Genomic DNA, 15,412 nt, shown 5'->3' on the forward strand with positions numbered 1-15,412 from the left:
AAGGAGAGACCCAGTGATCGGGCAGTGGCACGGCTGTCCTTAATGTGTTCCAACATGGATTCTGCCTTATCGCCAAAGAGGTGGGTGCAATCAAGGTTCATATCCATAAAGGATGCCTGAACATCCCCCGAGAAGGAAGTAGATGTCAGTCAGGTGTGGCATCTGAGTGCCACTGACGATGCAATCCAGTCTGCAGCGAATGTTGAAATGTGCTACTTCTCTGCCATCAGCAACAGTCTGGGTCAGTATAACACAGGCCTTCTTCAAGAAGATGGACAGCACTTGGGCAAAAACATCCCAAACTGTGTGGGTGTATCGCCCCAAGAGGCACACGGTGTTTATAGACCACAATGCTAGCCTGGCGGAAGAGAATATCCTCTTGGCCCATGCCCAGAGCAGGGAATCTTTAAGGAAGTTATTAAAGAAGAGGAGAGGTTCTGAGGGGGTGACTCCCGGCTGAAGCATCTCTGTCAGGATGTTCACCTTCACTGCCAATGAGAGCAGCGTAAGGTCCACGACCTCAGATGCACTTCTCAGCACCATGGCAAACAAAGCACCTTCCTCCATATCCTCACTAGGGGGAGAAATTAAGACAGTGTCTGGTGCAGTCTCCAGACAACAGGTATCCTCCAGTTCCTTGTACCAGTTATTCACAGGCTCTTATAAGGGGATCTTGTAACCATAAGGATCCTCAAATTCCCCCCAAACATACGCCTCACAAGGCTTGTCGACGAAAGGAGGACCTGATTACGACTCAGAAGGTAGAGCTCCAGCCATGACGCTGATCTGGCTCCGTATCAGAGTCAAGTATGAAGATGGGGTCGGCGCCATTGTGTGGCACTGGTGGTACCAGTACTGACATCACTGGAACGGGCTTCAAGAACGCTTGTTGTCTCGTGATCAAAGCCATTCAAGATCCAAGGGGCCCCAATGGCGCAGAGGGCAGACCCGCTGGTGTGAATCCAGTGGGGGCACTCGTCGAACCCCTGTTGCCCAAAGGTGCACTAGAGGGGTTGGGATGGCCAAAAATAAAGTGTATAGCCTCATAAAATGTATGTAGCTCGGCGAGGGTTGATCTGACAAACACAGGAGGCTCGAGTGGACTCCGAGGAAGGCTCTGCATGAGGAGGTACATAGAGTGGTGTCGTTCTGACCCCTCATTCGTTGACTTGGACTGGCACAGCGAAGTCGAACAGTGCTTCAACTTCTTTAATTTCTTGTGTGACTTACTCAATGATTTTGAGCGCTATGACAAGCACCTGGAATGGTTCCGCGAATGGGCCCGGGTCCTACTTCGTGACCTGCTGATAAGTTGTGGAGGCGACCGATGTCGGGCGACAAGGAACGCTCCTGCTGCACCTTAGAGTTCATGGCCCGACAGCCCTCACAGGTCTAGGAGTTGTGGTCCGGCCCCAGGCACCAGAGACAAAACAGACATCTGTGACAGGAACCACTGGGGTTAAAAAACACAAATATTTTTTTTTTGGTGTGGAGGGGAGTCGGTGGGTGGGGAGGTGTGGGGGGGGGGGGGGGGGGGTGGATGACATCCCTAGCACACTGCGAGACAAAGTCTCAAAAAGACTCGACAAAACGTCAAAATAAAAGTTGCCCAAAAAATGGAAAGAGGTAGCGCTCTATGGATCTGCGCTGATGGTGCAGAAAGAACAGAATTGATGTCAGCACGCTGGGGTGGTGCCTATATAGGCATCTCTACTGTCATTTACTGCATGGACACTGCTGATGTGGAGCTGATTGACGCCACCTACAGGTGTGCAGATGTACTGCTTGAAAAGTTTCTGGATCCAGTCTGACGCTTGGGGAATATCTTAAGGTAAGGAATCTGTGGCCAGAAGTCTCAATCAAATATGATCCTGTCCTTAATTCACCACACACACAGATGGGATTGGTCTCTGGCTGGACCTTTGAGCAAACATTTAAGGGGGTTATATCATCTCTTATGGGTGACCAAAGACTCCCTGGATGATAGGTTTGACCTCTTTCTTGATGTCGAATAAGAATTTGAGAGGTATGAATAGGGTTATATGTTTAAAATCTTCTAGAGAGCAGGACTAGGATGCAAATTCGTCACCAAGTTACCATGGTTTTACAATGCCATGAAGGCCCAAATAAACTTCAGGGAACATCTCTGAAGTTTTTACTATCCACTGAGGTAGGAGCGAGGATGCCCACTGTCTGCTTTGCTGTTCATGCTGGCTCTGCATTGCTTAGCAGCAGGTGTTAAACAAGATGGGGTGGGGGATAGTGGGAATTCAGATAAACATAGGAGATTTCAAAATCTTACTAAATGCCAATGATATTCTATTCACTTTACGAATCCAGACCCCTCCCAACTAACACTTTTGAAGGTTATTAATAACTTTTCCCTGCTTGCACGGTACGAAAAATAAACTATAATAAAAGTTAGGAAATGTGAATGTCAAGGACTACTGTTACAAGCAACTATAGCTGGACAAAAATTCCTGTTGAAAAGAAAGCACCTAAAATATCTTTGTATTTTAATTAACAGGAGCCTGGAACATATGACTGAGTACAACCTGAACCTACTACTCAGAAGATGGCCAATAAATATGCTAGGTGGTCACAGTTGCAAATGTCACTATGAGGTAGGGTGCAGCCAGTGATGAAGTTGTGACCCGTGTTTCAATTATGTTTCAATTATGTTCAGGGCATTGAGAGAAAGGTATTAAATAATTTGTCCAATGTAACATTAAATCACGCGTAGAAATCTATAATCTTGGGGCGAACAGACACTCAGGTGATTTGGCCCTCTCGCATATGGAGTCTCATAACATCTGCCTTAGCTCGCTTACCTGGTAACTCATAGCAGAGTTTGGATGCCACTGGAGAACTCTACAGCTATCAAGCCAAAGAACCACTGTTGCTGACCACCAATACTACTTCCTCTCCACTGCTGATCAATTTAATGGCCCAAACAACACAACCGGCATGGAAAATGACCTCATACTGCTAGAGACATGTACAAGTTGTGCAAAGCCTCGTGGGAAAACTTGGCAACCTACTGTGGAACCTATTAGACTCTCAGGTTCTGGCGCACATGAAAATGTGGGTCCAACACAAAGGGATCATGTTGAGTCTGTACAGACCTTTGGCGCAGGACTTATTCTCTACAGCAGTAAGGGAGGCCCTTCACCTAATCCACCTGGAGTTCCTTGGCCATTTAGTGCAGAAGAACAAGTTACTTACCTTCGGTAACGATGTATCTGTAAGAAACATTAGTTAGTTAGATTCCTCACCTTAGAATATCCCCAGGCGTCAGACTGGATCCGGAAGATTTTTCGTCAGCAATACCCCTTGCGCGTCGCTAGGCGTCGTCTGCGGCTCCGCGTCCGTCGTCGGCGTCGTGCGCCGGGATGACGTCGTCGGAGTACTTAGACGCCGCCCTCGCGCGCTGACGTCAGTTCTTGTACATAGCCTTCCGCGCCAGGAACGCAGAGCCATGCAAAGACCGACACTGGTGCCAAAAATCAAATCTAGGGGCCTGAAAGGACAACCTTAACCCTAGATGTCAGTTCGCAGAACGGGGAGGATGGGAGGGTCGGTGAGGAATCTAACTAACTAATGTTTCTTACAGATATATCGTTACCGAAGGTAAGTAACTTGTTCATCTGAAAGAAACACGTTAGTTAGATTCCTCACCTTAGAATAGATACCCAAGCAATACCATCCCCGGTGGTGGGTCTGCGAACCAAGATCACACCAGAAAGTCCTGGAGGACAGAACGGCCAAAGAAGCCATCCCTCCGGACTTGGCTGTCAAGGCAATAATGCCTGGCAAACGTGTGTAGCGAAGCCCACGTCGCCGCCTGACAGATGTCCTGCAAAGGGACTCCCCGTCCCAAGGCAGTAGTAGCCGCCGTGGCCCGAGTAGAATGGGCGCGCAGCCCAACAGGAGGGTCCTTTTTAGCCAAGGAATAGCAAATTTTTATACACAAAACGACCCACCGAGAGATGGTCCGTTTGTGCACAGCTTTCCCCTTCTTAGCGCCCACGTACCCAACAAAAAGCTGGTCGTCCACCCGGAACTGTTTTGTGCGGTCCAGATAAAAGGAGAGCGCACGTTTTGGGTCCAGACGGTGGAGCCTCTCTTCCTCTTTGGAAGGATGCGGAGGCGGAAAGAAGGTGGGCAAGGTGACAGACTGCCCAAGGTGAAATGGAGTCACCACTTTAGGAAGAAAGGAGGGACGCGGCCGAAGGACAACCTTGTCCGGATGAACAGATAGAAAAGGAGGCTTTGAAGATAAAGCCTGGAGCTCACTCACCCGTCTAGCCGAGGTGATGGCTACCAGAAAAGCAGTCTTGAGAGTTAGAAGACGAAGAGGGCAATTGTGAAGAGGCTCGAAGGGAGCGCACATCAGGAATGTCAATACCAGATTCAAGTCCCACTGAGGCATTACAAAAGGGACAGGAGGGAACGTGTGTGTAATGCCTTTGAGAAAGCGTGTAACCACAGGGGACTTGAAAAGAGAAGGCTGATCAGGAAGCCGCAAGAAGGCGGAGATGGCAGCAAGATAACCTTTCAGGGTGCCCAGGGCAGAGCCCTGCCGGGCCAGAGAAAGAAGGAAGAGGAGAACCTCAGAAAGAGGGGCGGAAAGGGGATCCACAGCCTTTGCTGTGCACCATGCCACAAATTTGTTCCACCGGCAGGCGTATACCGATTTTGTGGAGGGACGCCTGGCTGCCAGAATGATATCACAGACTTCAGGAGGCAAGTCAAATGGCATCAACTGCCGCCGCTCAATCTCCACGCATGGAGGTGGAGGCTGGACAGGTTCGGGTGGAGGACCGTCCCCTGCTGCTGCGACAGAAGATCCTCCCGAAGGGGCAGACGTATCGGGGGATCGGTCAACAGACTGAGTAGCTCGGGATACCAGTATCTTCGTGCCCAATCCGGAGCCACCAAGATGACTTGGGCCCGGTCGCGCCTGATCTTCTTCAGCACTCTGGGCAGAAGTGGTATAGGCGGAAAGGCGTACAACAGACCGCAACTCCACTCGTGACGAAAAGCGTCGCCGAGCGAGTGCCGCCTTGGAAATTCCAACGCGCAGAACTGCTGACATTGCGCGTTCTCTTCGGTGGCGAATAGATCTAACCAAGGCTCTCCCCACTGCTGAAAGAGGCCTTGCGCCACTTCGGAGTTCAGACGCCATTCGTGATCCATCATGCACCGGCGGCTGAGTTCGTCTGCTCTGGCGTTCAGAGAGCCCGCCAGATGTTGAACCACCAGGGTGACGCCCTGGTGTTCCAGCCATGTCCAGAGGCGCAGAGCCTCCTGACAAAGGGTCCACGACCCCACCCCGCCCTGTTTGTTGCAATACCACATGGCGGTGGTGTTGTCCGTGAACACCTGCACGACACTTCCCCTGACAGAGGGAAGGAAGGCTTTCAGTGCAAGCCGGATCGCTCTCAACTCCAACAGGTTGATGTGGAGACGAGACTCCGCCGGAGACCAGAGGCCTCTGATCTCCGCCTCTCCCATATGGCCACCCCATCCCAGGAGGGACGCATCCGTCACTACGACATGCTCCGGTTGGGGTAGGGAGAGGCTCTTGCCCTTGACCCACTCGCGGTCCGTGAGCCACCACTGCAACTGTTGTGCAGTGCCCTCCGAGATCAAGACATGGTCGGACAGGTTGCCGTGATGCTGGGCCCACTGAAACTTCAGGTCCCACTGCAGAGCCCGCATGCGCCGCCTGGCGTGATGCACTAGTAGGATGCAGGAGGCCATCAGCCCCAGAAGCCGCAACACTAGCCTGACCGAAACCCGGGATAGAGGCCGAAAGATGGGAATCAGGGCCCGTATATCCCGGACCCGCTGTTCCGGTGGATGGACCCGGAACTGCGCCGAATCGAGAACCGCTCCGATGAAGAGGAGCTTCTGAGAGGGACTCAGGTGTGACTTCGGCACATTGATGGAAAACCCCAGCAAATGCAGGAGATCCGCCGTAGTCTGGAGGTGGGAGACGACTGCCTGGGGCGAGCCCGCCTTCAACAACCAGTCGTCGAGATAGGGGAAGACTGGAACCCCTGATCTGCGCAGATGAGCTGCGACCACCGCCATCACTTTCGTGAACACCCGAGGGGCACTGGTGAGGCCGAAGGGGAGCACGGTAAACTGAAAGTGCTCTTGGCCCACCGTGAACCGCAGGTAACGCCGGTGGGCCGGCAGGACGGGGATATGGAAATATGCGTCCTGCAAGTCCAACGCTACCATCCAGTCTCCAGGGTCTAGGGCAGCTAAAACCTGAGCCAACGTGAGCATCTTGAACCTTTCCTTTCGGAGGAAGGCATTGACGTTCCGGAGGTCCAAGATAGGGCGTAGGCCCCCCTTGCCCTTCTTGGGAACCAGAAAGTAGTGGGAATAACAACCACGACCTACTTCTGGACTCGGAACGCGCTCGACGGCCCCCTTGGCCAAGAGAGCCGAAACTTCCTCGCGGAGAAGATTCAAATGATCCCCCGAGATACGGTGGTGCTGCGGTGGCATGGCTGGAGGGGTCGTCTCGAAGGGGAGGGAGTAGCCCCTTCGGACGATTTGCAGCACCCACCTGTCCGATGTTATGGACCGCCAGTGGAGCAGGTGATGGCGAACTCTGCCGCCCACTGGCGTGGTATGGGCCTGAAAGCTCGGACTAGGAGGGCTTTGAGGCGGATGCTGCCGGGGTGGAGGTGGGCTGACCACGTCGTCCTCCATTTCCGCCACGGCGGAAGCCACGTCCGCGACCGCGCGCAGGTTGGTTCTGCGGCTGGTGGCTTTGCGGACGTGAGGAGGCGCCCCTTCCTTGGCCACGAAAGGGGCGAAAAGCGGAGGTGTGCGCCGCCGGAGCCGAGAGGCCCAAGGACTTGGCCGTAGCCCGGGAGTCCTTAAAGCGGTTCAGCGCACTGTCCGCCTTCTCACCAAACAGGCGAGTGCCATCAAAGGGCATGTCCATGAGGGTGGTCTGGACATCCCCGGAAAATGACGTGGACCGCATCCAGGCGTGGTGGCGGAGCGCCACCGTGGTGGAAATCGCCCGACCCAGCGAGTCCGTGGTGTCAAGCCCACATCGTATGGCGTGCCGTGCTGCATCCCTCCCATCGGCCAAAGCCTGGTTAAGACGCGTCCGGACCTCCTCCGGACACAGGGGCAGCACGTCCTCCACCGTATCCCACAGGGAATGGGAATAACGGTCCAAGAGACAGGCGGTATTTAAGGACCGCAGGCCCAAACTAAGGGACGAGAACAGTTTCTTGCCAAACTGCTCGAGTCTCTTGGAATCCCGGTCCGGCGGAGCGGTCGGGAAGGAGGATTGGGAGGTAGAGGCCTGGATAACCAGACTCTCGGGGGTGGGGTGTTGGGACAGGAAACTGGGGTCGCCCGGAGCAGGGCGGTGGCGCCTGGCAACGTTCCTATCCACAGGAGGAACTGTGGAGGGCTTGGACCAGGTGCCCTGCAGAACGTCAGTGAGGGCCTCGTTGAACGGCAGCAGAGGCTCAGTGGAGCTTGCTGAGGTTTGAAGCACCTCAGTGAGGATGTTAGTCCTCACAGCCACGGCAGGCAACTCGAGCCCAAGGGCCTCTGCCGCCTTGCGCAGCACCACAGAAAATGCTGCACCCTCCTCCGAAGCCACGGTCGGAGGAGAAGTGAATCCAGTGTCTGGCGAGGTGTCCAGCCCACTGGCCTCCCCCAGTTCATCTGCCCAGTCCTGAGAAAGCTGTGACTGAACAGCCAGAGGGTCCTCGAACCCCTCCCAGTCGCCCCCTTCTTCCGATTCCTGATAAACAGGAGGAATGATCGGAACCGGACTGTAGAGATGGTAGGACTCAAGCGGCGTCGGATGCGGCGTCGGCGGACGCCGTGCCGGCGTCGGGTCCGGATGAGGGCTAAACTGGGGTGTCGGCGTCACAGGCGTCGGCGGCGCCGGTGACGGCGTCGGTGGTTCAGGCGTCGGCGCCGGTGGAGGAGTGACTAGGTCAACCGGCGTCGACTGGGGCCCAGGCAAGGGCCCCGCGGGGACCTGCGGCGTCGAGACCGGAGTCGTCGACGGCGCCGGGGCCGGAGCCGCCGGCACGCGAGGTCGCCCAGTCGAGTCCGCGGGGCCCGAAGGCGAGCCAGCGGGCGTCGACGGCGGGGCCAGGCTCCTCATGGCCGAGAGGAAGGCACTGATCTCCGCCGGCGTCGCGTCAGCCCCAGGGACCGGAAGGTATGGGGGCGGACGCGGCACCTGCGGCTCCGCCGGAGCCGCGGGGGTGGAACCACCCTGACCCTCGGCCGAGTCGCGCGACCGGCGAGGGGAGTCCGAAGAGCGATGTCGCCTCTTGGACTTCTTTGAGCGCTTGGACTTACCCGACGACTTGGAGCCGGACGAGCGATGGCGTCGGCTAGGGCTCCGCGAGCGATCCTTGGACCTCCTCCTGGACCGGGATCGCGCACGACGCGGAGCCGAGTGGCGAAGCTCGAGAAGCTTGCGGGACCGCTCCCGCCTAGCCTTCGAAGTCAGGGCCTGGCAGTCGTTGCACGACTCCGCGTCGTGGTCGGGGCCTAAGCAGTAGAGGCACCGGCGGTGGTGATCGGTCACCGACATCAGTCGATGACAATCCTCGCAAGCCTTGAACCCAGGCATCCTACCGGCACCAGATGTCGACAGACAAGGATCAAAGATGATCAAAAAGATTTAGTCAAAAAAGACTAAAAGGGGTAGCTCTCCCGGATCTGCGCTTACTGGCGCGGAAAAAAGAAGAACTGACGTCAGCGCGCGAGGGCGGCGTCTAAGTACTCCGACGACGTCATCCCGGCGCACGACGCCGACGACGGACGCGAAGCCGCAGACGACGCCTAGCGACGCGCAAGGGGTATTGCTGACGAAAAATCTTCCGGATCCAGTCTGACGCCTGGGGATATTCTAAGGTGAGGAATCTAACTAACGTGTTTCTTTCAGATTACTTGTCCCAGATCACAGAATCTCATTAACAGGTCTTTGATAGGCACACCTGAAATAAAGTCACTCCAAAATGCTACATAACTGGTACTAGACACATAAGTAGTTATATGTACGGGTTCGCTGTGCTGCATGTGCAACCAGCCTGACGGTGCTTTGAGACATGTATTGTGGTCTGTTCCAAGACTTTTCCTGTGGTAGGAAACTAAACTAGACCCAATATTGGTTTCTACTAAATCTCCCATAGTTCCATCTGACACATTGTCCTTCATGCATGATACTTCAGGCTTGACAGAAACCCCGCTCAAACACCAGGGCATAGCGGACTACACTCGCTATGCAAAGGTATGCATATTACAGCATTGGTGTACTCCAGATCTGCCATTGCATAGGGAATGGCTGACTGAAATGTACAAAAGGGTATCCCTTAAATAAATCATTTATAGACTAAGTGACCAAATGCCCATGCTTCTTCATTTGTTGTCAGGTTCTCAAAGCCAAGAATGAGAGACTAACCCCGTTACCTACGCCAAAGGAAGATATCCTTCCCCTTGGTTCCTACTACAGTTGATCAGGTTTGCTTCCTATTCTTCCTCCTATTGTAGGGGCTGAATGAGCATGTAAAGGTTTTACAACTTGGATTATGCTTATTCCATATTCTTCTTTCTTTACCCAGATAAATGTATGATCAGCTACGATTCTGACAAGAGCCCTTGTGTGCATACCTATATACAAATATGCAGTTTACAGTCATTGTTCTCCCTTAACTTTATCTTTCTCTGAAAACCAGATATTAACAAAATGCAGGAATCAAGGCCTACAAAGCTTTACATACGTGAGTCTATGAACCAGATACTGGATGCTAAGGTTTGTTTTTGGCTTGAATAGATGTTGGAGAAAATACAAAACCAAAAGCAAATTTGAAAAAAGCAAACATGTCACAATATACAGCCTTAAAATGTATCTTACTTCTTGCACGGTTCTGCTCTGATCCACACTTTCGTCCAGAGATTTGCAAAGCTTCCGGAGTGTAGCAGAAACATGGACACGGGATTCAATTTGGCCGCTGTGACTCATAAGTGAAAGAACGAGTCCCACTCCCAAAATGCAGCCAGTACTAACAGTAAAAGAAAGAAAACACAAGGACAACCAAAACTTAATTTTTAGCATATCTCCTACTGCCAAAGCTTTTTTCATGGATGTTTTCTGTTACAGTTTGTGAATAATTTCGAAGAGGGTTACGATTTTTGATTTCGCACTGATAAAAGATACAGTAGTTTAACAGTGACATTAGAATACTTTCGAAACAGGCAATATGCACTTTTTATTTATTTTCACCAATTTGAACCTCATCAACTTCTTCCTATCTTTCGTAGCTCTATCTGAATTATACCTCTAACTGATGCCTTTGTTGATTAAACTACAACAGGACAACTGTAAAACCTTGCAAACATGGAGGCCGTGGCGAGTTTTGAAATTACCTACTACTACCATTGCTCTGGCAAGTATTATGACCTAATCATAGCAGCAAACTATTGTAGATATCTTTTTTCGTGGACATCTTCTATTTTCTATTCCTAAATCTGCTTATTAAATATTTGTGCTCTTTGTGATTGCTTTTCATTTGTAAACATGGTTAAAAAATCCCCTCAATTTCCCTAAAATATAGATCATTTGCATAATATTATTTTGCAATACTGAGTTCCAGAGCAGCGTGCTGCCAACCATAAAGCGCTTCAAACCCGTTTTCGACAAATGAAATTTGGATTTCCCCCTTTTTTTGTTTTAAAATAGATGTCACGCATGGATGATGGTCGTCAATATTTGTAATAGGGGTATGCAGATCACATATTGTGAGGATTTACATGCATTCTGCAGCCTAGCTGTCAACACAGATGCCTGGATAGCGAAGTTTTGGTTAAGAAAAAACATACATACTCAAAGAACTTTGACAAACACAGCATTTTCTTTCTGCACTGGCACTCATTTGTAAAATATTAACTACAAAGATGCAGCATTTATGACAAACATCAAGCAGTTTTAATTCTGAATGAACATCAACGTGCTTCAAATGACTATTAGGGCAATTTCTGGGCATAATGTGACTAAAATGACTTCTGTCTGTGAAATGTCAGTCATCAGGGACTTCCAATGATGTTCACTTACCTATTTAAGATAAGTAAAAAGGGTTAAGACAACAGGCATTCAAATTCCCTAAACATTGGTGATTTTATAAGACAATTCAAACATGTTCACCATATATTCAACAGATAAAACAAAACATACTTGTATTCTAGAGTAGAGTCAAAGCAGCAATCCTCCAGCGCGTCCACAGCCTTCATAAGATGTAAATTAATCTGCTGGCCTGAAACATCACTGCAAAACATCAAAACAAAAAGAGGATCAAGCACTTCGAAATTCTTTGGAAAGTGTACAACGGAATGATTGCCACCCACATTTGGGTTACAACTCTACATTATTTTGTGTTTTCAACAGACATTCCATTGTCAGTCAACCAAACTTAAAAATCCAACCAAGTTCTTAGCATATCCGCAGTGAATAATTACAAAAGAACAGTACAAATTATGCCTTTCAGACGATAGCAATTCATCCCAAATATATCTCTGATGGATTTGGGATTACAAGACCAGCCCTAAGACCCACATTATTTACAAAGGGCTCTTGAGTAATAAATACACGTTATTCTAAACAACAACGGAGGTGGGAGACCAAAGGAAAACCGTGAAGAAGAGATAGGTATTGAGCATCATGTGGAGGGTTAAGGATAGTTAGTTAGTTCCAGGGTATGAAGTAAGAATGAACAGGAATATGCTCAAGTAGGAGCAGCATAAATTGATATAAAAATACAAAGCACTGGTTGACACGATAAAGACAAGAGATTGTATTAAGGGATTGAGGAACATTTTAAGAAGAACCGACCAGTGGATAAGGTGGACGGTGCTCCTACACTGTATACTTTATGTGACATAATGATGTGTAACCATCTTCCATTTCCAGGTTTCTGAATTAAACGAAAGTCATTAGCATGGGCTTAGCCTTAAAACTGCATCTCATGAGCTAGTGAGTGTTATGTGAGGATGCAGCAGTATAAAACCAAGTCAATACTGATAGGTCTCCTACTTTTGTACACTGAGGGATAAACAAAAATAAAGTACGAGTTACTTATCTTCGGTAACGATGTATCTGGTAGAGATGATCCAGCCGCAGAGTCCTTCACGTAGAATTATCCCCAGGCGTGAGACTGGATCCGAAAAACTTTTTTTCCCAGAATCCCTGCGCGCCGGGGGGACGGCATCACGAGACTCCGCCCAGGTGTCGTCCGCATACGTGACGTCAGCGAGGTCACATAAGTCCCACCCCGGAGCGCCTACGGCAGTTTTCTTCGAAGAACTTTTCTGTGCCACAACACGGAGCCAGCAGACAAAACTGTGAGAGTATAGGAACAGTGTGCAAAAGAGCCGAAAACGGAATGGTGAGGAACAACACCATAAAGAGCAGTGCAGTACCCAAAGGCAGGGAAAGAATAAAGAACAGAGCAGCAACCCTGCCAGTACAGAGACAGCCCCCCGAGACAAGGGACATATGTATAAATGTCACGAAAACATGCAACAGGACTACAAACCCAACCAAAGACAAGGAAGGGGAACCAGTCGGGGACACACAGGGAACGACAAAACTCCAAGACATCCCCATCAGGAACAAGGGCAGAGGCACAGCCAAAAGACCCCAAACTCAAGGTATGCAAAGAGCCAGAAGTACCAACAAACCTATTCTCCCATGTGACAACGGGGAGGAAAAAGTGACAGACTGACAGAAAGAGGGGAAAGAATGTACTCATAGAAGACACAGCCACCCACAGGGAAGCGAGTGCAACAAAAAAAAATCACAAGCTCTCGCAGAATGGGAGAAAGAAATAGCCATAGAACATGTCGTCATTGTGCCAGAAATGAATCCTCTTGTCGTCGACGGAGCTGAAGCACTTTTCTTCGCTGACTGAGAACTTCCTGACAGAATGTCAGAATTAGATTGTTTGAAAGTCAGTTTAAGTTACGCAGGAGGTGTCTTTGGCTCAGCAACAGTCTTTGATGGCTGTTCTTTTTTATGAGAACCTTTCACTTAGAGGAAGATTAAAGAGAGGACTTCTTGGCGCACTTTTTATTAGGCTCTTTATCAGACTGTGATGACTCGCTTGCCCTTTTTAAAGAGGCTTTTGTAGATGCAGACTGGTCACCCACGGAGTATGACACAAGGTCTGATCTAGTTTTCAATTTCTGAAGCCAGATGAGAAGACGTCCTTCCTTGTCTCTAAGGGTCTTATTAGAAAAAGTATGACATATCTTGCATTCTGAACCATATGAGATGGACATAGGCAATAAATGCAATTTTTGTGGGGATTGTGAGAAGTTGGCCTGATGTATGATGTCACTAGTTCTAGTGTACACCTTATATCAGTCCAAACAACCCTTATGGTGATTGGTTGTAAAGTCAACCTTATAGACCAGCTATCCTAGTGGTAGCATGGACAAGAGCAGTCTTAGGCTAAACTCTGAATGGCATGTGAAGCCAGCTGTGATACCATATAGAATCCCTTGAATACCAAATGAAAGGACACCACAACAGATATATATATAAAATAAAGTGTATTTATTCTAGTCAAACCCTCAGCACTCTTTATGAGATTAGAGGTAAGTACAACACAGTCTTATTTAAGCATACATTAAGTCACACAGGTAAGTATTACAGTTAGGCCCTAGGGGCCACGCAAACCATATACTAAGTAAGTGGTATAAGGACCACTGTCACGGAAATAGGGTAGGCCTAGGTCTAGGGAATCGCTGGGGCTACACTACACTAGCAACAGTTAGGAAGTGGGAGGCCCACGGGATTCAGGTGCAGAGTGGAAACACTCACGCGTAATGCATAAAAGTCGATAGAAATAGTAGTTGCTAGAAATTAACAGTTTAAGGACACTTCTGAAGCAGCTAGAGAGTCGAGACTCCGAAACTAGACCCTAGGATAGTCACTACCCTTGTGAGCACCGAAGTACCCAAGTTACCTAGCCCACGGGCTGCGGGTGCATAGGTGTGAACTTGCGTCGGGTTTCGTCGTGGACTTCTATGGATGCCTGAAGGAAAGTTGCTGACAGGCAGTCAGTGAAGAGTGTCCGTGGATCCCAAGGCTGGGATCAAGAAGAGAGGAGACCTGCAAGCAGAAGGGACAGAGTCAAGGTCACTAGTCAGTGACCACGTGAAACCAGGAAGGAACCAGGCGATGTCGTGAAGGTTGCAGGTGAAGGTGAAGCTTGTCGCTGCAGCCACGAGGACCAGGGAACGTCGAGGACGACCAGGACCAGGAGGCGAGCTGTCCCACGAAGGCTCTTGCTGTCGGCGGCGTCGAAGTTGGACTAGGACTCACCAAGCCTTGGCAAGCGGAACCCACGAAGAACGGAGGACTTGCTTCTGGTGCAGACCAGGAAGGTCTGGGGTGCTTCTCTTTTGCAAGGAAGCAGGAGCCAGTCTGGAGGAGCCAAACCAGCAGTGAAGATTTCTGGATGCGTCGTCACAAAGGTCACTAGCCAACGGGCAAGTAACCGGACAAGCGCGGCAAGCAGGAAAATGCAGAAGGGCCCCACGCAGGACTCGTGGAGTGTGGGGGGCTGATCTTCGGTGCAGATGGTGCTTGGGGTTGGGGCTTCTCAATCCCTGGTGCACAACTTCGAGGGTACCTCAGAAGCTGCGCTGGAAGATACTCGCCACTTTTCCCAGGTAGCCGGTCCCACGTCTCTCGTCGCCTCCACGGATCTCAGCTCGGCTGTGGATGTGGATCAGGGTCGGAGAAGTCTGGAAGTCAAGGCTCTGGTTGGGCTCTGCAGTCGGTCCCTCGTAGAACTTTAGCAAAGCAAAGGGTAGTCTCTTGATGGTGCCTGCTTGCACAGGGTAGCCACTCCTTGGCCACAAGGGAGATTCTTCAGTCTTCTTCTTTCGTCGAATGTCGAAGGTCCAGAGTTTCTGTTCAAGTTGCAGGTTCTGGATAATCTAATCTCCTGGGGTCCAGCTACCACTCTTATACTAATCTGGGGGGCTGGGTTACCTGCTAGGTCACGCCTTATGGGTGGGACCTGGGAGGGGGGTGGTTACACCCCCTTCCTTTTGTCCAGTTTCGCGCCAGGACTGGGGCTGGAGTGCCCCAGCACCGGTTTGAACTGGACTATGCATGGGACACCTTGTGTGCCCCAGGCATGTCTCATTCCTTTCAGCCCTCCCTGCCCCAATACACTAAAGTCTGTCTGGGGAGGTGCTAGCACCTCCCCAAGCAGGAAACCTATTGTCCAAGCCTCCCTTGCCGGGATCACTCCCAGCAGCAGGAGGTCAGACTGGTGTCTGTGGCAGCAGCATCCATTTTGTGATGCTGAGGCTTTGGTTAGAGTTAAACAGC

At 50.6% G+C, this 15,412-nt stretch overlaps 1 protein-coding gene across 2 annotated transcripts in view; it reads right to left on the bottom strand.

Annotated features, from left to right (window-relative positions):
• The window catches only part of FOCAD (focadhesin), a 1,730,079-nt gene that overhangs the window by 871,783 nt on the left and 842,884 nt on the right, over positions 1 to 15,412 (bottom strand). For both annotated transcript variants that reach the window (XM_085634390.1, XM_085634400.1), the window contains exons 30-31: positions 11,243 to 11,332; positions 9,926 to 10,073 (exon numbers count right to left, since the gene is read on the bottom strand). In XM_085634390.1, the coding sequence (XP_085490516.1) occupies positions 9,926 to 10,073; positions 11,243 to 11,332 (238 nt within the window). The remainder of the gene's footprint in view (positions 1 to 9,925; positions 10,074 to 11,242; positions 11,333 to 15,412) is intronic.

Source organism: Triturus cristatus, chromosome 2_1, assembly GCF_964204655.1.
Source record: "Triturus cristatus chromosome 2_1, aTriCri1.1, whole genome shotgun sequence".
NCBI classification, from domain to species: Eukaryota; Metazoa; Chordata; class Amphibia; order Caudata; family Salamandridae; genus Triturus; species Triturus cristatus.